The 26,933-nt window shown below is 39.5% G+C and overlaps 1 protein-coding gene and 1 long non-coding RNA gene across 2 annotated transcripts; one reads left to right on the top strand and one right to left on the bottom strand.

The window, feature by feature from the left end:
- Nucleotides 1-416: 416 nt before the first annotated feature.
- LOC122038523 lies at nt 417-4,245 on the bottom strand. Its single transcript, XM_042598317.1, has 7 exons — nt 3,965-4,245; nt 3,472-3,505; nt 2,989-3,241; nt 2,322-2,413; nt 1,175-1,239; nt 619-866; nt 417-535 (listed from the first exon to the last, which is right to left on the bottom strand). The coding sequence occupies exons 1-7, from the start codon at nt 4,243-4,245 to the stop codon at nt 417-419; spliced, it is 1,092 nt and encodes a 363-aa protein (XP_042454251.1).
- A 21,309-nt stretch (nt 4,246-25,554) lies between these two features.
- LOC121967948 lies at nt 25,555-26,706 on the top strand. The gene is made up of 3 exons (XR_006107886.1): nt 25,555-26,037; nt 26,112-26,334; nt 26,647-26,706. It is a non-coding gene; the product is annotated as an uncharacterized LOC121967948 (long non-coding RNA).
- Nucleotides 26,707-26,933: the final 227 nt, after the last annotated feature.

Below are 26,933 nucleotides of genomic sequence, written 5' to 3' on the forward strand. Positions count from 1 at the left end.
ATATGACCAATGTAATATTAGTTAATGACACTGGTTTTGCAGCGGTGGAAAACCGATATAATATTAGTATTGTTTAATGACACAGATTCGATTTCCGAAATAGTGAAAAATCGATATTATATAGACAAGTGCATATCCATGTAACCAACACATAAATATTAAACACATCAAGTCCGTATCCACATAAATATTATACACATCAAGTCCGTATCCACCAATTGACTAGTTGAGGTACCAATTAGCCTACTGCTTAAGTAAGAAGCCCTTTTACTCATCTGTTCGGCATCCATCTCTTTGCTTGATTTCTTCTACCTCATGGAGGCCACCTTCTTTATCCTTTCCTTTACGTCAACTATAGATGCATCTGCCACTTCAGCTTCAATGTCTCCTTTCTCCTGATTTTGATCATGTTTCGCCTATTCCTTTGATGATTTTTCTTTCTTGGATTTCTTCTTCTTTAAGATTCTGTTCTCTGAAGGAGCACCAGCACTTTCTTTCTTCTCCCCTTCACTACTTTGCTCCAATTGCTTCTTGTCTGCATAACAAGGATAAACAAATTCAACACACATTAAACAGTCGTTCATATGTATGAAGCAACTCAAGTGAATTAAAATTTACTATCTATCAAAAATAAACTAATTAAAATTTGCAATGCCCATTTCATATAGAAGTGCATCCTGCTCTGCCATTTCCTTTTTCTTAAGCTCCTTCTTTGACAGTTGCCTTTCAGCATCTTTGGGTGGTGCTGAAACAGGAGCAGGTTTCTCAATGGTTGGTTCTTTCCTAATAGCCTCTGGTTCATTTTCATGTTCCTCAACATCATCATCATCACCCATGTCAAGACCATCATCCTCACTTTCACTTTCCTAAACACAAGACAAAAAAGAGTACTTGTTATAAATAAAATAAACTTAAATATCTGATATAAACAAATATGTAAGAAAAGAACTGACTCTCACATGTGAGAGTAAAGCAAATAGTAGATAAGCATAATCACTAGCAAGCAACAGAATTAGCTAATAGGAAGAGAATATTTTTATTTAAATAGATAACCTCAAAAACTCAAAAAGATTCTACTTGTATTGACATAATAAATTTCAATAACCTCAGACAATCACCATTAAAATAATATTACAATAGAGGAGAATATTAAATTAAGAATTACTAATATCACCTTTTAGAGCAATGTTGAAACACCATCTTCTTCAAAATCCTGCTAAATCTTGAATTGTGATTGAGCTTAAAGATTATTCTCATATTTCAAGTTGATACTACACCAAAGGAATAAGCAAACATTACAAGAAAAAAGCTAATAGACAACGCTTTTAAAGCGTTGTCTTTGTGCTTGAAAAAGCGTTGTTAAAGGCACTGTTGTTAAAAGTCTGCTCAATGACAACGCTTTTAAAGCGTTGTCGTTTGTACCAAAGACAACGCTTTTGCAACGCTTTAAAAGCGTTGTCGTTTTATGCAAAGGCAATGTTTTGCAACGCTTTTAAAGCGTTGTTTTTGGTAGAAAAGACAACGCTTTTGCAATGCTTTAAAAGCGTAGTCATATTTTACAAAGACAACACTATTACAACGCTTTAAAAGCGTTGTTGTTTTTTTTACAAAGACAACACTTTTTGCAACACTTTAAAAGCGTTGTCGTTTTAAAGAAGAAAAAAAATTATTTAAAAAAAAATATTTTTATATTTACGAAACTATTATTTTTCTTATTATTTTTATTTTACCATGTCTAGATTCGAATTTTACATATAATCAACTCAGTTAATGATTTCAAACTCATCAAAATAATAGAAATCTGACGTTGAAGTAAATTAGTATTTAATTACATGAGAAGCTAGTAAATATCAAAATTAACACTAATTTTGTTTCAAAGTATATAGTGATATTCACATATAAAACAAAAGAGCACAAAAAATCTATTTTGAACAGCTACAATCTGCTTACTTCTAAGAAGTAGCTACTGAATACTGAATACTGAAGAAGTAGCCAACAATCTGTTTACTCAAAACAGTACAGTAGTTACTGAATCCAGACGCTTAGTGTACTGATCAATTACTGAATCCAGACGCTCCTTAGTGTACTGATCTCGACTGTCCTATATCCACCTACAAAAGTAACAATAATATATTTCAAGTCCATATATGAGAATTACTGATGGCTCTTAAAAGAAACAAAACAATCATTGGAGACGAATGAATGAATACTCACAACCAATATTAGATGAACAATCATTGGAGAACTAGTATTAGATGCTAAAATTGCATAAACTTTTGAAATCCTATCAAGTTCTGAAAATAACTACTTTTTTTTTTTACTTCAGATTCCACAATGGCTTCAATTATGACATCTGCACTTTTAAGATCTTCTAAACTTGATGTGTATCTCGAGTGGTTCAACAAATCAGTACCTACAAGCCATAACACAGATGCAACAAGTGCTGGAAAATGGAAGCCTATAAGCTCTCATTTGCAGCAGCATAGTATCAAGCCATTAATGGTTGGGCAGCATGAAGGAGAGGGACTATCTAATGCATACATGTTTAATAAGGCTGAGAAAACAAGGACAATGGTGGAGTCATTACAGATTAGTATGGAGAATAGTAGGTTTCTCAATTTTTGCACTGCAGTTCAGATGTGCAGTTTCAGAAATCAGATTACTGTCCTGGCAACAGATACAAGATAAGAATATTGTACAATTTGGAAATGGAAACAACAGATACAAGATTCAAAATTGTTGGAAGGTGAGATAAGGGAAAGACCTAAAGATGTTTGTGTGGTGTTGTTCACAAAACTAGGCTACTGTGAAACTAGGACTGGTTGCCATAGTGATGTTTTCCACTGCCAGACTTGTATCTCTTTTCAATTCCAGTGGATGAGCATGATCAAAACCTAATGTAGCATGTTCTTAAAGAACTTCCTAGATGACTTCTTAATAAAGATTATAACTTGAATCATGAATTTATAGATGGATCTCTTTTCTAACAATTCACACTGCAGGAACAAGTTACTACGTGATTTGCTAGCATAAGGTAACCCCAAAATCCAGCTTTTTGTTGACAATAACCATGCTCATAGTTGCTACGTGATTTGCTAGCATTTTTGTTTCTATTTGTTGCATTCAAAGTTACAGGTATATCTACTACAACATCTTCTTTAAGGAATGCATTTGCCTCGTCATTTTCAGTGGCACACTTTCCATACATCCAACAACCATAAGCAGATATCACACTAGCAATCTGTAAGCATGTAAAATTGCACATACATAAGCAAGTCATATAACAAAACAAAGCATATGTCCAACCTTATCCATGTTCAAAAACCCCATAAGAAATATTAATGATATGAGCAAAATGCATCCAACTATACTGAGTTAGCAAATATTGCATATAGAATATAATCACAGATAGATGGGAAAAGAAGTTAGGAAATAAAACAAAAGTCCAAAAAAAAAGGAGCCGGAACATACCAGGAAATAGATGATCACTAACAAAAATGTCCACCTGCAGGCACCAAATTTAAATAGTCAGTAGCTGGCTTGGAAGCTAACAACAAAAATATAGAGTTGTCATGAATTTCTTTCACAAGAACCATTTAGTTACTAACTGAAATGATAAATTTAGAAACCTCTTTCCACAGTTGATGTTCTAGCTTGAACTAGTTAGATACATTGTCGTAATGGGAAGCAATTCATACAAGGAGAAACTTAACGAAATACTACATATATTTCGACGCACTCAATCAGCTCATGACCAGACACCTAAACCAGAATCAGAAAGAGGGAACCTATGAGCACATCCGCAGCAACCATAGAATCGAATTTTATTCTTGAAGAAATTTCCCCGAAATCCTAATAAAACATTTTATGTTCGATCGAAGCAAAAAAAGAAACAAGAAAAAACAGGATTTTTGAGCAAACATTCGACCACACGATGCAAACAATTCAACTAAAAAGGGCTTACTGAGTATAGAAATAGAAGGCGAAGACGCCGTCAAGGAGAAGCACCTGCCACAACAAAAAGTAGAAGATCGATAGAGAAACAACTCGAAATCCTAGAAGCCAAAAGCGGCTGGCCTTCTTCCAGCACGAGAGCCAGAGATCGGAGGATCTGAGGGGGTCAGCCCTGCCCGACGAGATCACGGACACCGACACGGCGGCAGGGATAGCCAGAACCACGAGGCATAGAGCCACTTTCCACCGCAGCCAGTAGGCTAGTCCTTGCTCCGCCTCGCCGACCGCCATGAGCGCAGGTGCGACGAGGGAGATCGAGACCGCAAATACGATTGACCCGTTGGCGTACCTTAAGTAAACTGAGTAAGTTCACGTGTCCCATCCGTTTCCACCAATCGTGCATCCCACCCATTTGTTCGCTGAAGTTGCCTTCGTTCCGGGTTCTTCTTCCGTCCGGATGACGGAGGCGAAGAGATTAATCCCGCGGTCTTGACGGAGAGGAGTTCGGAGAAGTGATTCGCGGAGAGGGGTTCGTCAGAGAGAGGTTTGCCGGAGAGGGGTTTGCGGAGAGGAGTTGGATGGCCGCGTGAGATGAGGAGTTGGGAGAAGGGTTCGGGATAAAAAACGATCCTAAGATAGGAGTTGGGAGAAGAGTTCTGGTTTTCTACTCCTTACTTAGATCCAACGGTTTGTATTAATCAAGATTTAGATGAGAACTTTACAATAGACAACACTTTTTAAAAAACGTTGTCGTAGACACTAAAAAAATGCTAATAGACAACGCTTTTAACGAAGCGTTGTCTTTGACCCGTAAAAATCACTAATAGACAACGGTTTTTAAAAAAGCGTTGTCTATTAATAAGAAAATAATGAAATAGACAACGCTTTTCACTAAAAGCGTTGTTAAAAAAAAAAAGACAACGCTTTTTATAAAAAGCGTTGTCGTTTAAGTGTTGTAGAATCCCAATTTTCTTGTAGTGAAAGAGTGATACAACATGCTAGTATGAAAAACAATCTAAAACATATATTTAAATAATGGTTTAACTGGCCATGATATCAATAGCACATAGATAACTGGATATTGGTGTATTAGTTAGCTTGACTATGGAAATAATGTTAGATGCCTAATACAATTGAATTAGACTACACAAATTTATGCAATTATCTCATGTGAGAATAAAATCCCAGATAATGCATTTCAATTTCAATTAAATTTAAAGTTAGACTAAAATCATACGATTGTTTAAAATGACTGCTAGGTAACTACAGGAGGGGAAGTGATTGTTTCTTGGAGAAAAATTACGTAACTCTACTCACAAAATCTTTTGAAAGATTCCAATGAGTACAATTTTTAATTAAACTATACTGTCATGGATAAATACGATAATCATCTGAAAATTACAGAGTTGTTAGAGTAACATAAGTGTGTTTTGAGTCAATGTTACTGATGGGCAGTTAAATCAAGGTTCAAAAGTGTCAAAAAAATTTTAAGTTTTGCTCTCACATCTTTACAGGGTCAATGAAATCTACTCAAATAAATGTAATTAAAAGAAATTTAACTGACAATATCCTAAGAATTACTAGCAATATAATCTTTTATACTGTTTTTTAAGAAAATTGTCGAGCGCACCAATATAACCGAAACAAATAACTCAAAAAATCTTTGCAAAATCATCTCACTTGAATTGGTGATGCTGTTCCAGGTCTTGTAGTGAAAATTAGCTGCCAGCAACCTTCGATCATACTAGAACTTGTCTACAAAAGATTGAATAAAAACAAAAGGAATTTCAACACAAAACTACCAATTTTCAATTGCGTGCATTTATAATGAGTTAAAGGAAAGGAAGAACTATTATATTATTAATTAAATGAATTTCCATAAAGAATTGCATAAAAAAAAGGTCATAGCATCCAATTAATTTTCAAGTAAATTGGACAACAATAATTCTTCATGTAAGACTGCTATTCTTGCAAGAACATAATGCAGGAATCAAATAAGAGCATTCATCAATCCAATACAATAGATTACAGCCAGTCAATATAGTAGACACATGAAAAGTAGGGTAAAATTACTGAAAGAATATAGATACGTTCAGGTTACGAGATATTGTAGGAAAGTGTTTGTAAGTTATGGCTGAAAAGCCAGAAAATAAAAGCTATAAAAATTATTTTTAAACATAAGTAACAAAGTAGAAATGATGCACATAAAAAGAAAAAAATAGAATTACATCCTACTGAAAAACAAATTGATTCAGATATGAAAATTCAAATCTCAATTTTATTCCCGTTCTACTCGTGAGTATCACTTTGTTCCTACTACATTTTTTTAGCACGCAGTCTATTTTGCGTGAGTCTAAGAGATTGTTATTGTATACTTGTAAGTAAAAAAAATAAATAAAGACAACCAATACCAAAGACTCACAGGATCCGGCAAGCCTCCAATACTCTCTAGGGTTTCCACGACAAACTCAACATCCTGTAACGATCGACAAAGCAATGGGTTTATATTCGATTCGAAGATACCACATAGAAGTAAGATCGAAGAAGGTGAGTGCCTGAAGTTGCATAGGAGAAGCGGCACAGCCCCGCCCTTGGATCCCGAGAAGCGCCTCGACAAGGACGAACTCTCGATCAGTGAAGGAGAGTTTCTGCTCCCCTTTCTCCACCAAAGAGGACAAGATAGGACGAAGGAATGTCAGCCTCTGTCTCTTCGTCAGTCGCGATTTTCGGAAGGGAAGCAGTAAATGAAAGGAGGCGATGTGGAAGGGCGACCGATCGAAGATGGCTGAACGAAGCCGAAGGCGAGCGGTGCGGCAGGAACCAGTAGACCGCGAGCCCATCACCCACACGAACCAGTAGACCGCGACAGCGCTGACGACCGTCGCCGTCCACATCACCGTCAAGAGATCCATTGCTCGTCTTTCAAATGGTAACTCCTAAAAGGAGGATGCGGAGGATTAGGGTTTTGATTTATGGTGGGCTAGGAGAAGCCCAAAAGAAAGTGCGCTAAGAAAGTCCGTTAAAATTTTGGTTCATAGACACCGGGTTTTAAAAACCGCGGTTAAAATCGGTGTCTATTAACGAAAAAAAGACGCTCATAGACATCGGCTAAAAAACCGATGTCTATGAGCGAAAATCTATGCTTATAGATACCGGTTTTTGGAAAAACCGGTGTAAAATACTCAAAGACATCGATTTTTGCTTAAAACCTTTGTTGTTCCACCGATGTCTATGAGGATTTTTCTTGTAGTGGCCAGATAAAATTGGCCACCTCTCTAGGGGAAGAGCCCCTCATGAGAACCGGGAGGTCTTATTTCATGGTGGTAGATGCACCTTCTGCGTATAACGTTATATTAGGTCGACCGACCTTGAACGAGTTTCGGGCGGTCGTTTCTACTTTCTGCCAGAAGGTTAAGTTCCCCGTCGATGACCAAGTAGGAGAAGTTCGAGGAGATCAGTTACTCTCACCAAAGTGTTATGTGGAGATCATTCATACAGAGGCTAATGTGGCCCGCAAAGTTCAGAGGATGGAGGTTAATGCTATCCAGGAGAAACCACCCGGTCTGATATACGAAGAAAAGGAGGAGGTACAAATACATGCTGGACGATTTGAAGCTGTAACCTATGTAGCAGCTGATTTAGACCTTCCACTCAAAACTGGGCTAATACAATGTTTAAGCCGGAATAGTGATGTGTTCGCATGGACTCCTAAGGAAGTCACAGGTATCTCTCCTTTAATAATAGAACATTCATTACATGTTTATCCTGATGCTAGGTCTGTCAAGCAAAAGAAAAGAGATTTTGGGGCTAACCAAAACCAGATCATCAAGGAAGAAATAGATAAGCTACTAGAGGCATGATATATTCGAGAAGTATAATTTCCTAGCTAGTTAGCTAATGTCATCTTGGTGCCTAAACCAGGGAATAAGTGGAGGGTATGTAATGACTTCCGGGACCTCAACAAAGTCTGCCCAAAGGATTATTATCCTCTGCCTCGCATTGATCAAGTGGTGGATTCCACAGCCGGATGTGAGTATATTTGTATGCTGGATGCTTATCAAGGCTATCACCAAGTACCTCTTGCTAAAGATGATCAGGAAAAGGTTAGTTTTATTATAGCTGAAGGTACTTATTGTTATAATGTTATACCTTTCGGACTAAAAAATGCAGGAACAACTTATCAGAGGCTTATGAATAAGGTCTTTCGAAAACAAATCAGGAGAAATATGGAAGTTTATGTAGATGACATATTATTTAAGTCACTTCAGGCTAATGATTTATGTAGAGACATAGAAGAAATCTGTAGAACGCTACGACAATATGGGCTCAAGCTCAACCTTGGCAAATGCTTGTTCGGGCCCAAAAGTGGCAAGTTCCTGGATATATGGTGACAAAGCGAGGAATAGAAGCAAATCCCAACAAAGTTCGAGTAATCCAGGATATGGAGCCCCCACACAATATGAAAGAAGCCCAAAGACTAACCAGGCGAATCACTGCATTATCCCGCTTCATCTCCCGATTAGCCGATCGAAGTTCCATTTCTTCAAGATACTTCGAAAGGCCAATAAATTCCAGTGGGATGAAGAATGTGATAACGCGTTTCGAGAGCTGAAAGATTATTTGCCAACCCTACCCGTGCTAGCTAAGCCTGTAGTAGGGGAAACCTTATGTGTATATCTTCCAATGAACGAGCATGTTGTAGGTTCAATATTGGTGAAGCATGAGGGTAAAGAACAGCAACCAGTATATTTTTCAAGTCATCTATTGAAAAGAGCCGAGTGTAGATATACAACACTCGAGAAATTAGCTTATGCTTTGGTTTTAACGTCTAGAAGATTGCGCCCTTACTTCTTATCGCACGCAATCATAGTGTTAACTAATAGCACTCTCGGTCGAGTGTTCCTTAATCTAGAAGCATCTGGGTGATTGATCAAATGGACGAACGAACTCAATGAATATGACATACAATATCAACCTCGTTCAGCAATTAAAGCACAAGCTTTGACAGATTTTATAATAGAAGTGTAGGGCTACAAAGAAGAAGGGATTTGGAAGATTTATGTAGATGGGTCTTCTACCAGACAGGGTAGTGGTATCGTTATTCTTCTCATATCTCCCAGGGAAGATCGGGTTCAACTTTCTGTCAGGCTAAATTATAGAGCCACCAACAATGAAGCGGAATATGAAGCATTAATAGCTAGTTTGCAAGCAACTCAGCATGTAGGAGTGGCTCAGGTATGGATTTACTCTGATTCTTAGTTGGCGGCACAACAATTATCAGGCAAGTTCGAGATCAGTAGTGATCGGCTTAAATTATATGCAGAGGCTTTTGATAAAGTGAAAGTTACATTTCAAGAGGTAAATATACAGAAAATCCCCCGATCAGAAAATCAAGTGGCTGATGAACTAGCAAAGCTTGCATCAGCAATGGTACCTTGGAACCTAGATCGACCAATAGAGCAAATAGTATTGGTGTCTTGTATTGAAAGACAAGCTAACATGAAGATACAAGGAGACTGGAGAGCACCGATCATATCCTTTTTACAACAAGGTGTCTTGCTAGGTGATGTCGAACAAGTAAGAGTCTTTAAGAAGAAAGCCATCAGATATACTCTGATAGGGGATCAGCTTTATAAAAGGGCCTTTTCTAGTCCCTTACTCAAATGCATTGGACCGGAAGATATGCAATACATCTTACAAGAGGTTCATCAGGATTCATGTGGTAGTCATATTGGAGGCAGATCCTTAGCGCGTAAGATTTTATTGGCCAGGTATTTCTCACCTACCCTACAGGAAGATGTAGCTCAACTCGTAAGGACATGCCTATCTTGTCAGAAGCATCAGAATATCCCACATCATCCTACCCAATTGTTGAAGACTTCCATCGTTTCTTGCTCTTTTGATCAATTGAGTCTGGATATAGTAGGCCCATTCCCCTTTGCCACCGCTCAAAGAAGGTTTCTATTGGTAGCTGTAGATTATTTCTCAAAGTGGGTGGAAGCTGAACCGTTAGCAAGAATTACTGAAAATGCAGTCATCAAATTCTTGTGGCAACATATTATTTACAGATTTGGTATTCTGCATAAATTAGTGTCTGACAATGGAAAACAATTTCAGGGACAGAGAATTAGAGAGTGGTGTGCAGGATATGACATCACCCAGGCATTCACCTCTGTAGCATATCCACAAAGTAATGGGCAAATAGAAGTGACCAAGAGAGAAATTATCTGAGGACTTAAGACTAAGCTAGATCATGTTGATGATAGTTAGGTAGATGAGTTACCTAGTGTGCTTTGGGCTTACCGCACTACTCCTAGGGAGGCCACGGGGATAACCCTATTTCAGCTAGTATATGGTGGGGAAGCAGTAGTCCCCATTGAGATGGGGATAGAATCTGATCGTAGACAACTCTATGATGACTATAATGACGGTCGACATCTTATGGAACTCGATCTTATTGAAGAAGCCCGGGATAAGGCAACAACTCGTCTTACATCTTATCGACAGCGAATGAGACAGAATTACAACAAAAGGGTTATCCCCCGATTTTTTCAATTAGGGGATTTGGTGTGGAGGCGTGCCAAGCCTGTGGGAGATGTTACCAAATTGGCACCCCAATGGGGAGGACCATACAAAGTTATGCAGAAACTTGCTTCCGGCTCTTATTATCTCCAAGACTCAGAAGGAAGGAATTTTGAGAGACCTTGGAGTGCAAACCACTTACAACCATACAAAGCCTAACAAGTACGCCTGTAATTTGTCCTTATATTTCATTTAATTTTTGGATATAATGGAAAGAGGCAAGCATCTATTCTTCAACCAATATATACATTTATTCGAATGAATCGAGTAATTTTCCTTTAGAGTGTGTTTCCTCCACTCAAATCTATCCGAGCGTGCTTCCTTCGCTTGATAATAGTCGATCAGGGACCTCCAGGAGTGACCGGGTTGGCTTCTTGGAGGGGAACTGAAAACTTTAAACCTTTAAGACATCGAGCGTGTTTCCTCCACTCAAATCTATCCGAGTGTGCTTCCTTTGCTCGATAACAGTCGATCTGGAACCTCAAGGAGTGATGGGATTGGCTTCCTGGAGGGGAACCGGAGACTTTAAACCTTTAAAACATCGAGCGTGTTTCCTTCGCTCCCATCTATTCGAGCATGCTTCCTCCGCTCGATAACAGTCGATCGGGGACCTCAAGGAGTGATCAGGCTGGCTTCCTAGAGGTGAACCAGAGACTTTAAACCTTTAAAACATCGAGCGTGTTTCCTCCGCTCCCATCTATCCGAGCGCGCTTCCTCCGCTCGATAATAGTCGATCGGGGACCTCAAGGAGTAACTAGGCTGGCTTCCTAGAGGGGAACCTGAGACTTTAAACGTTTAAAACATCGAGCGTGTTTCCTCCGCTCCCATCTATCCGAGCGTGTTTCCTCCGCTTGATAACAGTCGATTGGGGACCTCAAGAAGTAACTGGGCTGACTTCCTGGAGGGGAACCGGAGACTTTAAATCTTTAAAACATCGAGCGTGTTTCCTCAGCTCCCATCTATCTGAGCGTGCTTCCTCCGCTCGATAACAGTCAATTGGGAACCTTGAGGAGTAGCTGGATTGGTTTCCTTAAGAATAAGTAGAGACTTTAAACCTTCATGGCTCAAGCAGGCTTTATTCGCTCGACACCAGTTAATCAGAAAATTTTAGGAAACATCTAGCAGCGTTTCTGGGAAGGCATAAGAGAATCCTAAGTATTGAATCAATATAAGTTCGCTCGGGCTTATACGTCCGACCGAGATACAGCAGTACTTTGGTTTTCTGGTATCAATATAAGTTCGCTCGGGCTTATACACCCGACCGAGATACAGCAGTACTTTGGTTTTATGGTATCAATATAAGTTCGCTCGGGCTTATACACCCGACTGAGATATAGCAGTGCTTTAGTTTTCTGGTATCAATATAAGTTTGCTCGGGCTTATACACCCGACCGAGATACAGCAGTGCTTTGGTTTTCTAGTATCAATATAAGTTCGCTCGGGCTTATACACCGGACCGAGATACAGCAGTGCTTTGGTTTTTTGGTATCAATATAAGTTCGCTCAGGCTTATACACTCGATCGAGATACAACAGTGCTTTGGTTTCCTGGTATCAATATAAGTTCGCTCGGGCTTATACGCCTAACCGAGATACAGCAGTGCCTTAGTTTTCTGGTATCAATATAAGTGCGCTCGGGCTTATGCGTCCGACCGAGATACAACAGTGCTTTGGTTTTCTGGTATCAATACAAATTCACTTGGGGTCATATATCCAATCGAAAATAGATCAGGAATGCCAGCCCGACTGGAATATATCAGTACATCAAGTTACAAGTACCATCTACACTTGGAAGTATATGCCTAATCTAGGCTTACTGGCTCTTTGGCCTTCATCTATTGAAGCAAATTCACTCGGAAGTGTATCCCTAACAGGAAAATGACAAGGAGGTGCCTTTCTTACATTCGCTCAAGAGTATATTTACTATTGAAGTAGCCCCAAATTCTGAAGTGAAATAAGGGAAATCTTGAGGACAAACGGGTATGTCGTAACTCTCAGTTAGTTATTCCTGATCTAGAAACATGCCACCTGCACTTAACTACTTTACAAATTCTCCTTTTCATGGTTGGGTTAATATATATTCATTCTGAAAATTCATTTATAAGCATGATCAGAGTAGTAAAGTAATCTTCATAAATATGGCTTCAAAAGGAATTTAACATATATAGTTTTTCTGGCACACCAAAGGCCTACTTGAAACTGCTGACAAGTTCTCTAGGTAATTCCTTGTTAAGCCGACGATGATCTATAAATCGGGGAGGAGGTTCCTGAGGTAAGAACCCTCCTTCCCGCAATTGTGTTAGAACCCCATCAACTGAATGATTTAAGGCCCCCACCATACGTCTGGCAAACTCCTTTGTGAACTCAAGGGAAGTCAGGAACTCTCGACGGCGGACTTCCCATCTTTCCTCCTCACCTTCCTTATAGGTCTGTAGTTCCAACTCAAGGTGTTCTGCTCTCTCTTGGAGACTGGCCTTTTCAGTTTTGAAACGCTCTGATTCCTTAGTGAAGAAATCTATTTCTGAATCTTGATCTTTCAATCTCTCTTGTAGTTGTAGTAATTCAAAATTTTGAGAAGCTAACTCTTGAGTTGAGTCTGGGGACCTAGAGATGGAAGTTTGAAACTGTTCTAGAATAGAAGATCTAAGAATAGCATCTGAAATGACCTTATTCTTCTGGGCCATTTCAACACTTAGCTAAGAAGATAAGCTCTGTATTTGCAAATCCAAGGCCTTTTTCTCTTCCTCTTTGACCTCTAACATCTAACGATGATGCTGCAACTCTTTCTCCAAAAGAGCCACCATGTTGGCTTGAGAACTTACCTTCTCTTGAAGTTGAATGACCTCACTACTCGGAGTAGGGGGAGCTGACTTTAGACTCCCCAATTGATTCCTCAATTCTCTATTCTCCCTCTCTAGGTCGGCGGCTAAGTTGCCCATATAGAAGCATGTAGCGAAAAACTAGACAAACATAATAACATGATTAAAAACTATATGCACACGCTGGTAAGATTTATCTAAAAATGCTTACAGAAGAGGCTTGTCGATTGTATAGATTAGCTTGATCGAAAATGTTCTTGCCCAAAAACTAGACAAACATAATAACATGATTAAAAACTATATGCACACGCTGGTAAGATTTATCTAAAAATGCTTACAGAAGAGGCTTGTCGATTGTATAGATTAGCTTGATCGAAAATGTTCTTGCCCCTCAGAGAGTTCTGGCCTTGTACCCAAGACTCGTCCATGGAGTCCTTCAGCTGAAGGATACCAACAGAAAAAGGAATAGGGTCGTTCCTCAACAACGAAGGGAGATCTTGGGTCAACTTGAAAAGCACTCAGGGAGGGATTGGGGTTGCAGGACCCACAGAAGAAGAAGGCAGTGGCCCTGGAATGGAAGAAGAAGGTAATGAGCTGGAACGAGGCAGATAAAGACCAATGCTAGAAGGCAGAGGAGGTCTTGGCACACTAATGGGAATGGAGGAAGATAAAACGGAGGACGTAGAATCCACAACTGGCCTAACAACAACCTCGGGGGTGGCCAGACGGGAGGACCTCTTATAGGGGGTTCTTCTAGCCCTCACTACAATAGGAGTAGGAGAGGAAATCTGGGCAGGCGGAGGAGATAGCAGCGCACCTATAGTTATCTCGAGAACGGGAGTAACTAGAAGAAGGGGCGGAATCAATAAACCTGGTCGCATCATGTCAAGAGCAATGTTAGGACGGACGTGAGTATAAGGCATGATTTCCTTACCCCTCTCACGAGACATCTCATCAGGGACTATGGGAATTTGCTTTGATTCATAAATAACAATTGGAGCCAAGCTATTCTTTGAAACAAGTGTGACCACCTGTCGAACGATGAAGGGGCTCTCTTCCTCGGAAGATTCAGGTTCCTCGGCAGGGACCTCCTGAGGGGGAAGCAGACCGAGGGATGAAGTGATCGGATTGAGATGGCGATTCTCTAGTAGTCGGTCTCCTAGTCTAGCCAAAATTGGCTTTGTCAACCCTGAATTCTTATACATCAGAGCGAGGAAAATGGCATTAACTGAAAAAAGACAAAAACCATATGTTTTTTAGTGGAAACAAGCCAGAGATAGTAAAGGGATACAATAGAAAATAGGCAATTCACCAAAAGGAGCCTCTAATTCCGTGTCTATAGAGCTTATCCCAAAAATAAAAAGTAAGCCTTCAACAATCAGCGCAGGCAAGTAAAATATAGCCCCTCTCAACTTCGACATGGATTCATAAAATGTCAAGTCAGTAACACCTTCTGAGGAATTTGGAGAAGGAGGAAGAGTCCTTTTCCAAGTGATGGGATAAGGAGGAGGAGAAGGTAGACGCAAGAAGAAGAACTTCTGCCTCCATTCAGCCTGTGCTGGAATTTTGTTAAATAAGATAGCCTTAGGATGACTCTGAAATTTGAAAATACTATCTTCTACTTGACGAAGGACAAAGAATTGATGGAACAAACGGGGGGAAGGAGGAAAGTCAAGTAGCTGAGAAACGGCGATAAAACCAGATAGTATGGAGAAGGATTGAGGGATAAGTTGGTTTAAGGGCACGTTGAAATATTGACTTACGGCAACAAAGAAAGGATGAAGAGGGAGGCAAAAACTGGAAATTGCTTGTTCCCAAAAGACATTAACGCTCCCCGGCGGAGGAAGATGAGGGTGGTCTGCCGGAGAAGGAAGGATCAAATAGGAAGGGAACCCAAAGTTCACACCCATTGCATAGACTTTCGAATCAATGGCAATAGAAGAACAGTTAACAAACCACTCAGGCGGGGAGGAAGAAGAAGAGGGCATTACAAGCATAAAATCAAGGAAGGAAGCATAATCTTAATGGAACAGAGAGGAAAAGAGCACGGCGGAGGAAGAAGACGAAATGATGAACCCCTTTTCTTTTCGTTTCTAAAACCCTCGGTGCTACCACCAAGAGGGAAGTAAATATCAAAGAGATTAATGGGTAAACAGACAGTAGGCCAATCAGCTGTTGAGCAAAATATCGGGTACTCAAGAAGGGATACACTTACCCGGATAATCATGATGAATACATTCCCCAAGTACAAAGTCCAAACTTGTTAGATCCCGAGGCAAGTTATGATTAATCTTTAAAGTCCGGCAAGATTATGGCCCTAGGATGTATGACATGAAAAATAAAGCAGGTGAAAGCTCTCGCCCGATCATCCCATAACGAGTAGAAAAGGTGGGAGCCTCCTTCACCCGGACCGCCCGGGTAAACAGGTCCACCCTGCCTTTTTACACCAAGTGAAAAGTAAATAATCTCAAACAGCTCTGCCCATCCTTCATACATAGAAAAATCTCCAAAAGGAATATAACTCATTCTTCACAACATGTCCAGAAAGGAGAAAAACACGTATGCATATGTATAGACTAAAGTAATATAATCGTGAAGGATGAGATTAAGTTATTAAGTTAAGTTGGCTGGGAGGTTGATTTACACATATGCGAGTATGCAACCACACAAGTAGTTTTTTGCAAAGACATACACAAAGAGGGTAAGAAGGCACCCAAAATTATGGCAGATTAGGCCGTGACAAGTTTAAAATAATAGTCATACAAACTTCATCATTAAAAGAAAGTTGGTGAAAAATTAAGGCTACAACACAGCAGGGGCTACAATAGTTGGGGAAAGAAATCCGGGGGATGATTCCTCACTATTCTCCTTGTATCAGGAAAGTTAGAAGGAGGATCAGCTACCAATAACTTCAATTCTTTCAGTTACTCCACCCCTTCCTTTGTCACGAATTTGATAGAATTTATGAAGAAGTTGGTGATCGGAGTGATGAAATCAGAGGATTGAAGATAGGCCTTTCTGCGCTCCTCAAAATGGATGTCTTCATTGGCCTTATAGTTCGCTAGTTCTTCTTGAACAGTCTTAAGGGCAGCTTCTTTAAGGTTCAAAGCAGATAATTGATTGGCCAATTCCATAGCATGTGCATCCTTCACTGATTGCAACTGGGAAGACAGGCGAGCAATCTCCGATGTCTGTTCTTCTAATTTAGAGGATAGATCAATACCTTGAGCATTGGCTGATTGAAGCTCGGATTGAAGACTTTCTAGGTCAGCTTTGTATTGGTGTGATTGCTTGGTCTCCATCTTAAGCAACTGGATAGTTTTCTTCAATTGGGAGGACAGACCCTTTAGCTTCTCGTCCACCTGATCGGGAGATAACTCATAAACCCATTTTTTCAAAGCTTCATTCTCTTGGTTTAGAGTGTGCACTAGATGGGACATACTTATATATCCAACACTGCATAACACAGAGCATTAAGGAGATGTGTGATGAAAATAAAATTGTGAAGGGAAATGAAAGCACCTTCGTCTCCTCTAAGGAAAAATTATCAGCCACTTCAGAACGCCCGAGGTTTTCGATTATGTGGCGTACCTCCTCTCTGGCTGTAGTAAAAGACCTCCCCCCCCCCCCCCCCCAAGAGTATGGGTTGAGTATCGGTAATAGAGGAAGTATAAGATAAAGAAGTTTGAAACAAAGGAGGACAGTAGATAATGTAAGGCACGTTGTGAGGAGGCAAATGCATATGTTTAGGAAAGGTCATAAAGAAAGGGGGTGAAGAATTGCCACTAGGAATATGTGGAGTGGTAGATGCAGAGGGAGCAAGGGAAGGATATGTTGGTTGCTACTCGGAATATCGTACCGTTTCCCCTGTACAAAAATTTTGTATAAGTCCTGAACCTTTCCTGACAACCTATTGTGTTCTTTAGAAATTAAATTTGGAATCACAAACAGAACTTAACATTATTGATTCCAAATTCAACTTATCTGTTCTTAGAGATTTAGACTTGGATCGCAAACGATGCTTAACATTATTAATCCAAATCCACCTATGTTACAAATTTGATTAAATATTTATTTCAGAGATCGACTTCCAGGTTAAACATGGCGAGGCACTAGGCCTTCTTGGGTATGGGATCATCCATCACTTCCTAGACAAAGCCTTTCAATGAAATTCAATATTTAATCTCCTTACAGTAACCCTAGGTTTAACCATTAAGAACAATCGAATCACAAGATCTAAAAACAAAAGAAACACAAAATCAAAACATGAATTCGATAGCCTAGAATCGTTAGCCTCTTGTGTTTGGTATTTCAAGATCTAAACAAAAGAATAAACTAGTTATGATGCGGAAACTAATAACTAGTTATACCTTTTGTAGCTTATAGACCTCATGATCTTCTATCGTATTCCTCTTCTTATCTCGGACGTCGTGTGGGCGACAATCTACCGAGATGAGAATCCACCCAAGCCTCCTTCTTCTCCTTGAAAGTTTTGGCCACCAACAATCTCCTTGAGATGAAGAACTTTGGCCACCAACCAAGCTCCAAGGGATGCTAAGAAACAAAGCCTCCTTTCTCTACTTCTTCTCCAAGCTAAATCTGGCCACCAACCAAGCTCCAAGGGATTGATGCCGCCAGCCACCAAAGAAGAAGAAAAGGAGGAGAGGAAGGATGAGGGTCGGCCACCACCAAGGAATAGAGAAGAGGAATAATAGATGTGTTGTGAGGTGAGACATCTCTACCCTCTCTTTTATATTCCTTGGTCTTAGCAAATAAGGAAAGTTTTAAACATAATTAAAACTTCCTTATTTTCCTTGCCTATGGCTAATAAGGAAAATTTAATTAAAATTTCCTTTTAAACCATCTTATGGTCGGCCCCTACAAGTCCTCCAAACAAGAAAAATTTTAAACACAAAATTAAAACTTCCTAATTTATTTCTGGAAATTTTTAAAATAAAAATTTCTCTTTTAAAAAATTCCCTTCATGGTTGGTTATAAAAGGAAAATTTTATAAATTAAAATCTCTCTATTAAAACATGTGGATGATTACAAAAAGAAAAGTTTTCTCCAAAATTAAAATTTTCCTTTTAACTACAAATAAGGAAATATATTAAACATTTCTCTTAATCCTTTGTAGAAACTATAAAAGAAAAAAAATTTAATTTTAAAACTCTCTTTTAAATTATGGCTTCCACATAAGAAAAGATTTTAAAATTAAAATCCCTTTTATTTTAATTGTGGCCGGCCACCTTCTTGGCCTCTAAGCTAGGGCTGGCCACCTACTTGAACCCATCTCTCCTTGGTTTGGTCGACCCTAGCTTGGGCTCCAAGCTAGGCTTGGCCGGCCACCTTAAGGTGGGTAGAAAGTTGAGTTTAGGTGGGTATAAGACTTTATAAATAAGAGGCTACGACAGGGACCGAGAGGAGGAATTGGTTCTGGTCTCTCGATGAACTTGAGCTTCCCGTGTTCGCCCCGAACACCCAACTCGAGTTCATCAATAATAACTCATACCACTAAAGAGTTATTATTGAACTACCGCATCAATCCCATATTACTATATGAGCTCCTTCTTATCATGAGTGTGTTAATCTCCCTGTGTTTAAGATATCGAATGTCCACTAATTAAATGAGTTACTGATAACTCACTTAATTAATATCTAGCTCCAAGAGTAGTACCACTCAACCTTATCGTCATGTCAGACTAAGTCCACCTGTAGGGTTTACATGACAATCCTTATGAGCTCCTCTTGGGGACATCATCAACCTAGATTCCTAGGACATAGTTTCCTTCTATAATCAACAACACACACTATAAATAATATTATTTCTCAACTTATCGGGCCTATTGATTTATCGAACTAAATCTCACCCACTGATAAATTAAAAAAATAAATACTAAATATATGCGCTTGTTATTATATCAGGATTAAGAGCACACACTTCCATAACAACAAAGGTCTTGTTCTTTTATGCAGCCAGTATAACAAGAAACTACCTTAAATGATCCTGCTCAATACACTCAGAGTGTACTAGTGTAACTTTATAGTCAAGATAAACTAATATCAAATCACACTACAACTATTCCAATGATTTGTTCCTATCCATCTTAGTCGTGAGCTACTATTTATAATTAATAAGGAACCGATAACATGATCTTCTGTGTATGACACCACACATCATGTTATCTACAATAGAAATTAATTGAACAACTACACTTAGTATATAAATGTAGACATTTGACCAATGTGATTCTTTATTTCAAAAATAAATATTTACAAAAAATTAGGCTTTTAGTATACACTCTAACAGGATAAAGAGCTGAAAGAGGAAGATCAGGAGAAGAAGGAGCAACGTCTGAAGGAGGAAAATCCACATAAGCAAATTTCTGCTTCGGGGATGGAGCAAGAGTCAGTTTACGTTTTTTCTTAGTAGGGGTCGCCTCAGGGGATTGCTCCGCAGTCGGTAGAGAGATAGGCTCATCAGTGGAAGGGAGATCGACGGAAGCTCCTTCCAAAGCCACATCTTGAGAACCAAAAATGCCTTCTGTGCCAGTAGGAGCCGTCGACGAAGAAGGCTGGCCCAAGGCAGCGAGAAGTTCTTGCTCCTTAGCAGCAATCAATTCCTCTGATAAACATAATTGATCATCAATTGCAGCAGCGTACAAAGAGTCCACTACAGAAAATAAAAAGTATCTTAGTTAGTCAAAAAGGGATTGAAATATATGAATAAGGACTTACCAAGGGAACCGTGAAGCTCTATCTTGACAGGACTTAACTCGAAGAGATAGAAGGGGTCATCACGAATCCACTTATGAATGAATAAGTGAAAGCCTGATAGCTTGCTGGAATAAGTAACAAAAGAAGTGTGTCTATGTAATTCCTTCACGTCAGGAAGAGCGGGTAAAGAAGATTTCCACGAAGAAGACCAGGGGATAGGTCTTGCAAGTTCTACAAAGAAGAAGCGGGATTTCCACCCCTTAATAGAAGAGGGCATCTCCTTAAAGAAGGTCATCTTGGGCCTTGATTGAAAGAGGAAGACACCAAGATCGGATTTCTTAGGATATGAAAATAGGAAGAAGTTCTGAGGGGTCGGAGGGATGTCATGGATACGAAAAAGCATGTATAAACCACAGCGATAATGAAAAGCGTTGGGGGCGAATTGCTGTAAGGGAATGTCAAAATATTGGCTAACTTCTATCAAGAAAGGGGGAATAGGAAAACACAAGCCCTCCACTAGTTGATCTTTGAAGAAGGCAACACAATTCTTAGGAGGAAGATATGGGCGGGCGTTAGCATCAGGAATGACAATGCGATAGGTCTTAGGGATATCACACAAAGAACAAAGAGCAAACCTATCCGATTTGTGAAAGACAGAACGAGTTTGAGCATACCAAGCCAAGAAGGACTCTTCAGCCATAGAGCAATGCAAGAATGCAAGAAAAAATGACTTACTAAGGTCCAAAGAAGGAGAAACAACGCAGAGAGATAGGAAAGGGAGGGAGACCAATTGAGAATACAAAAAACCCAGATAGCAGTGTCAGCAAAAAGCGTAGGGAAGAAGATGAAGAAGCGAAGGGTTTTTGCAAGTATTAAGGGATAAGAACTGTCGTTGGATGTAAAAAGTATTCATCAAAGGGGTCGTGGATATCGCGTAGAAAAGATGCGACAGGACGTTATTACAGGAACGTGCGGCTTATTGCGTCAAGAAAGAGAAATCAGTTGACACGTGTCAGGAAACTGCGATTAAGCATTTGTAATAGAAATAGCCAGCCAAATCACACTCGTATCAGCAATGTCGTTTCGCACACCACTGATATTCTCTTGCCGTTGAAGGGCCAATCAACGAGCAGAGGATATCAAAAAGGTGTCTAATTTCCTAAGTGTAATAAATAAAGGAGATTATTATCAAGTTATAATATGAAAAAAAAAATTGAAATACTTGGATAATTCTTAAGCCCGCCTGATTCCTTAGACAGGATGGATATCAAAGGTTCATTTATCCATATACAAGAAATTGCCCCTTTCCTCATTCTAGGTATGACCAAATACATTACATTGCAAGTCCATATCAAATATCAAGCTTTAACAGTATCAACAGTAGTTTTACAAACATAGTTATGGGGTTGCCATAAGTATATCAACTCCACTCTAGCTATTCATGATCAAGGAGGGGGAGGGGAAATATTTTGCCTGGTACTGACCATCTATAGATGTCAGAGCAAAAGATGATGAAGAGGAGAATGACAACTTGGCTGCATAGGAGAAAGTTGTCCTATTCTCCAGACGATCTGGGCGGCTTACCCCTTCAAATATGTGACTAAAGGGTCCACCTTCAGTCTAATTTAATCCAACTCGGCTTGCAGAATATCCACCTTAGCTTACAGTCGATCTAACTCTTATTGTTGCTGCGATATTAGCATATTGTCTGCATGGATCTTCCTGGTTAGCGCAACTATTTCTGAAGCATGACGAGCCTTCAACTCATTTAACTCTTTAGTCTTGCGTTCTAGATCCCGATAAACTTTATCCCTCGAGGAAGTCTCGGAATGAACTTGAGATGGGGATGCCGACGGTAGCATCCCTGATCCCCTGTGCAGAGAGCGACACTGGTCTAGAGTCTGCGCTTCCTCATCCAAAGTTTTTCTTCTCTCTCGTAGCAACTAATCCTAGAAGGAAGGATCTGAGGCCATGAGTTTTTATAAGCCTATAGAAGAAAAAAGAGCCAAGAGGAATAAAGATGGGTGTGGAAGGAGGCAAAAGCACAACTCTATTTAACATGCCAAAATGGGTCACGGGATCATTGTAAAAGAAGTCACGGGATCATTGTAAAAGAAGTCATGAGATCATTGTAAAAAATGTTACAAATCACTGAAAAAGTCACTACAAAGCTACCATAGAAATAAACTTAGGTCTAATCAGTCGGCTACACCTCCTTCGACTAGACTTGAAGGGGAGGCTAGTGATATGGGTTGTGATAAGAGGATCTCTTTTTGGAGAGGAGAAGGGGAGAAGGAGGAACGAGGATGAGGAAGGATGGAAAGGACGAGAGGAGAGGCCGCCCGAAAAAGGGGTAGATCGGGTGCGACATACCGACCTATCATGACATACCGACCGAGCATGTAAAACTGACCGAGCAGGTAGTACCGATCGAGCATGTAGGACCGGCTGAAAAGACCGACCAAGTAGGTCCGGTCGGTCAGATATAAAGGATTGATCTGATGTAACAAAAGTATAACTTTGGGTGGTCCGGGACATAGCAGGGTCGCTTAAGTACATAAGTTTGGTAAGTAAAGACCGGTCAAGCAGAGGTCTCGACCAGGTATATATGACCGACCCAACGTAGAGAGTCAGCCAAATATAAAAGTTCTTGACCTTGTACATAATAGACAAAGAACGAATGAATGTAATATACCGATCAAGCCTATAAGTGATAGATCGGATGCGAGCGATAGAGGGGGGGTGAATATCGCTTCTTTTAAAACTTTTCTTTTACTTTTTAAATTAGAATTGTGCAGCGAAAATAAGAAAAGAGACAAAGTCGTTTACTTCGTTCGGAGTCTAGCTCGACTCCTACTCGAAAGTCCGCGGTCCTCGACTGCACCGATGGGCAAAACACTAAAACCCTTCTTTTTGAAATCTTCGAAAAGAAGCAGATCATACAAGTACAATGAAATAAGATAGTAACACTCCTACTATCTTATTTTAATTTAAGTCCAATATGAAAATAAATATACCGACAATCGTATGCGTAGGATGTAGCTTGGTCGGTACTTCCGAACGGAGTGACTTGCTGAGCTGTTGAATATGTGTAGCACAATCTGTATGCGAAGAAGATCTTTTTAGATGATCAGAAGAGTTGTTATGGCCTCAGACTTCGAGCCTCATTTTATAGGTGCCTTAGGCATTCGATCGACCGATCCCTCTATTCAGTCGACCGAACCCGCTCCCTTCCTTCCTGGCTGGAGTCTGACGCTAGCTCGATCTCCGGCAATCAATGCTCTTTAAGCGTTCGGTCGACCGATCATGCCTTTCGGTCAACCGAACAGGATCTTTTCCCTATTCGTCACAATTAGCTGAGATCTTCTTTTAATGTTGTATTTAATGTTGATTAGATCGGTCGACTGGTCCTCCTGTTCGGTCGACCGATCATCCTTTTTTCCTTCTCCTGCTGATCGGTGCTAATGAGCTGGCAAGTGCCGAGTCAACATGGATCGGTCGACCGATCTTACTGTTCGGTCGACCGATCAAACTTTGATCGGACTCTGATCTATTCTGGTCTAATTTGAATGTTGTTCTGATTTTACCTGGTTCAGTCAACCGATACTACTGTTCGGTCGACCGATCCAGCCGGACCTATAAAACAGTATTAAGACAAAAAATCTCCTGCAAAACAGATGTTAGAACAATAATATTATAAAGCAAGAGTAATATAAAAGACAGTAGAACTGTCTTGATCTCAACTTGGAAACCTTTCTGGTTTCTTCAGTTGGATCGGCGACCTAAGGTTGTTCCCTTCGGAAACCCGACCTCACTGTCGCTCCTCCAGTTTGTTTACCTCAACCTACCTACCAAACTTTGATCCTCCAGATCTAGTTTGGACTTTTCACTCAGCCTTGATCGACTCCCTAGGACTTTTCTCTTGATCTTCGGTCCTCCAGACCTCTCGATCACACTGCCAAGCTTCGGGTCTCCTTGACCTACTTGGACTTGCACCTGGGTTCCACGATCTGCTAAGATTTCTCCTGCCTAGCCTCCAACTAGGTCTTTCCCGGTTGAGTAAACATCCTGCACACTCAATCAACTTGTTAGATCATAACAAGACTTAACTTGAACCTTTGACAACATCAAAACTTAGGTTTGATTCTGGTGCAGCTTGCACCAACAATCTCCCCCTTTTTGATGTTTGACAACCAAGGTTCAAAGTTAAGTTAAAAATATGCAACAATCAACAATTAAATAAACAAGCAATTTAACTTTTAACTTTTAATACTCCCCCTGAGTTAAACAACTCCCCCTGAATTCACTATCTCTCCCCCTTTGACACACATCAAAAATAGGAGAAGACCAACAAACCAGAAGGGTTGAAATGTATAACAATTTTAACTAAGTGTTCAAAAAATACTTGAAATGAAAAAGTTAATTTTGATATTCAAAAATGTTTTTAACTAAGTTAAAATGCTATAAAAAAAATTTTGAAAATATTTTGAAAATTTTTACTAAGTTAAAATAATTTTGAAAAGAATAATTTTCCTAAGTTAAACAGTTATTTTGAAAAATAGCAAAAATTTTACTAAGTTAGAATTTCTAAAAGCAAATAAGTAAGTAAAACGTTTTGGTTCAAATGTTTAAAGATATTAACACCTTAAAAAGTTTTCAGAAAAATATTTTACCTGCATTTTGTAAAGATAAAAAAATTTAAAAGTCTAAAAATATGAAAAATAAGAATTTTGAAAAAAAATAATAAAAAGTTTTTTTTTAATAAAAAGATTTTTCAAAAATAATTTTGAACATTTTTAAAAGTAAAAAAAATATGAAAGAATTTTACTAAGTGTAAAAATATAAATATTTTGAAAAATAAAAATTAAGATTTTCAAAAATTAGGATAAAAATGTGAAAAATGCATAGTTCAAGGCTCCCCCTAGAATTGATGACAGCCTAAAAGTTCAAGCATAGGCAAAAAGACTAAGGAAAAATGTCCTTATGATGAAATGTCCAACCTTTGTACAAAGCTAACTACCATAAGATAGTAGAAATAGACTTAGGTTGGTCAATTTGAGTGTTTAGGACTAACCAGGTTTTTACTTGCTAGTCAACTCAAATTGATTCATGTATGTTGTTTAAAGCCTAGATTTATAACGATGCACTGACATAAGCATCTGAAATCTTAGGCTAGGTCCTAAGCATCTCACCCATTCAAAGTTATCAAGCAAAGGATCCTACTGTGCTTGTGAGATGCTGGCTCCTAGAACTATAGGAACATGTAGTTCTACGGTAGAACTTAGGCTACTCCAGAAAATGAAAAAAAATTGAAAACCAAAATTTGAAAGAGGGATTTTTACAAAAATATTTTTGAAAAATTGTAAAATACCAAAAAATAGGCGAATATTAATAAGGGAATTTTCTGGAATTTTCTGGAATTTTAGGTCATTTTTCGGGAATTTTTCAGAGCTCGTATGGACGAGTTAACGGGGACAAGAACGGGGCCCGGGAAAGCCTGTTTAGGCTACCCCATTTAGGCGAGGAAAAGTTATTTATTTTCTTTTCCTTTTTATTTGTTTTTCTTTTCTCTTTTATTCCTCTCCCCGACGCCGTTCATTTCTTCTCCCCCGACGCCGAGCCGCACCCTCTCCTTGCCCTAACCGCCGGCCGCGGTGCTTTTCTCCTCTTCTCCCCTCTCCTTCGCCGAAGCCAGGCCGCCGACGACGAGAGCCACCCTAGCCGCCAGCCACCGAGACCCTCCTCTTCCTATCCTCTAGCCGAAGCGACACCACTGTTCTTCTTCTTCTTCTCTACCTAGCACCGGCCGTGATTTTTCTCTGCCGATGATGCCACCCGAGCCTTCCCGGCGAAGTTGCCACAGCCGACGGCGAGCCCTAGTTCTTCACCGTGCCTTAGTCCTCACCACCGGATCTTATTTTTTTCGCCATCAGAAGCCGGCAGAGACGAAGAAGTGTATCAAGATGGTAAGGCATTATGTTTCATTTGATGGTTGAGATGTATGGGATAGATTCATATTTTTTTTTCCCTTGCTCACCAGCGACATTAGGTTGTTGAAGTAAATTGGTTGTGGAATTTTCTTCCGGCAGCAACCATCTGTGGTTGAGAATTGAACAGAGGAAGAATTCCAAGAGGTGAGGTTCTGTGCACTGGGGTATTCGGGTGGTGGACAACATGTTTGAACAGGGCAGAGAGGTAAATTCCAGTAGGGTTTCTTTGCCGGCAGCACTTCAACCAGTAACCCTATTGGCTGTGAACTTGAGGTATGATGTAGGAATCTTAATACATTTTGTAATTGATGAGGTCTATAAATTTAGAATGGAACATGTGGTTAATCATGTTTTAGATTCAGGTGTACTTGGATTTAGGTTTTTGGATTTCTATCTAATGGTTTGTTTAGAGGTAAGGTGTATAAATTTGTTCTGGTATCAGGTTCGTATTTGGAAGAGTTTAAGTTGATTTAGGTTTAGACCTAAATCAAATTTTATAGTGGAACGAATTAGGGTTCTGGTAAATAAGGAATTTTCTTTAGCTATGTGATATATATGTAGCTAAATTAAATGTGGTTATTACAGGACCTGGTCGCGAGACGAGTATCTCGATATCGGATTGGACCTTTCTATTTTCGGAGGCGGGTACTTTTGACTTATGTCATTTGATATGCTTAGTAATTAAATTAACAGGTTGCATTAATTGTGTTTCTTATCTGTTTCGGTTAATCACTACCCAGATCTTACATGCTTGATTGATTGATTGGTTTTGCATCTCAGGTATATTTTACCTGTTTATACATGCTTATAGGGGTAGTGATATACCATGCTTTACCATGTTCAGGACCTAGGTTTTATACCTTCTGTATACC

This window comes from Zingiber officinale, chromosome 1B (assembly GCF_018446385.1).
Source record: "Zingiber officinale cultivar Zhangliang chromosome 1B, Zo_v1.1, whole genome shotgun sequence".
In the NCBI taxonomy this organism is placed as follows: domain Eukaryota; kingdom Viridiplantae; phylum Streptophyta; class Magnoliopsida; order Zingiberales; family Zingiberaceae; genus Zingiber; species Zingiber officinale.

Bases quoted from the DNA above. Each gene is read 5' to 3' on its own strand.
- LOC122038523 (XM_042598317.1), bottom strand. From the start codon at position 4,245: ATGGCGGTCGGCGAGGCGGAGCAAGGACTAGCCTACTGGCTGCGGTGG. The intron at 2,414-2,988 runs GTTAGAAAAGAG...TATGGCTTGTAG, and splicing joins TTGTTCCTGCAGTGTGAATT to GTACTGATTTGTTGAACCAC. The intron at 536-618 runs GTAAATTTTAAT...CTTGTTATGCAG, and splicing joins TAGTTTATTTTTGATAGATA to ACAAGAAGCAATTGGAGCAA.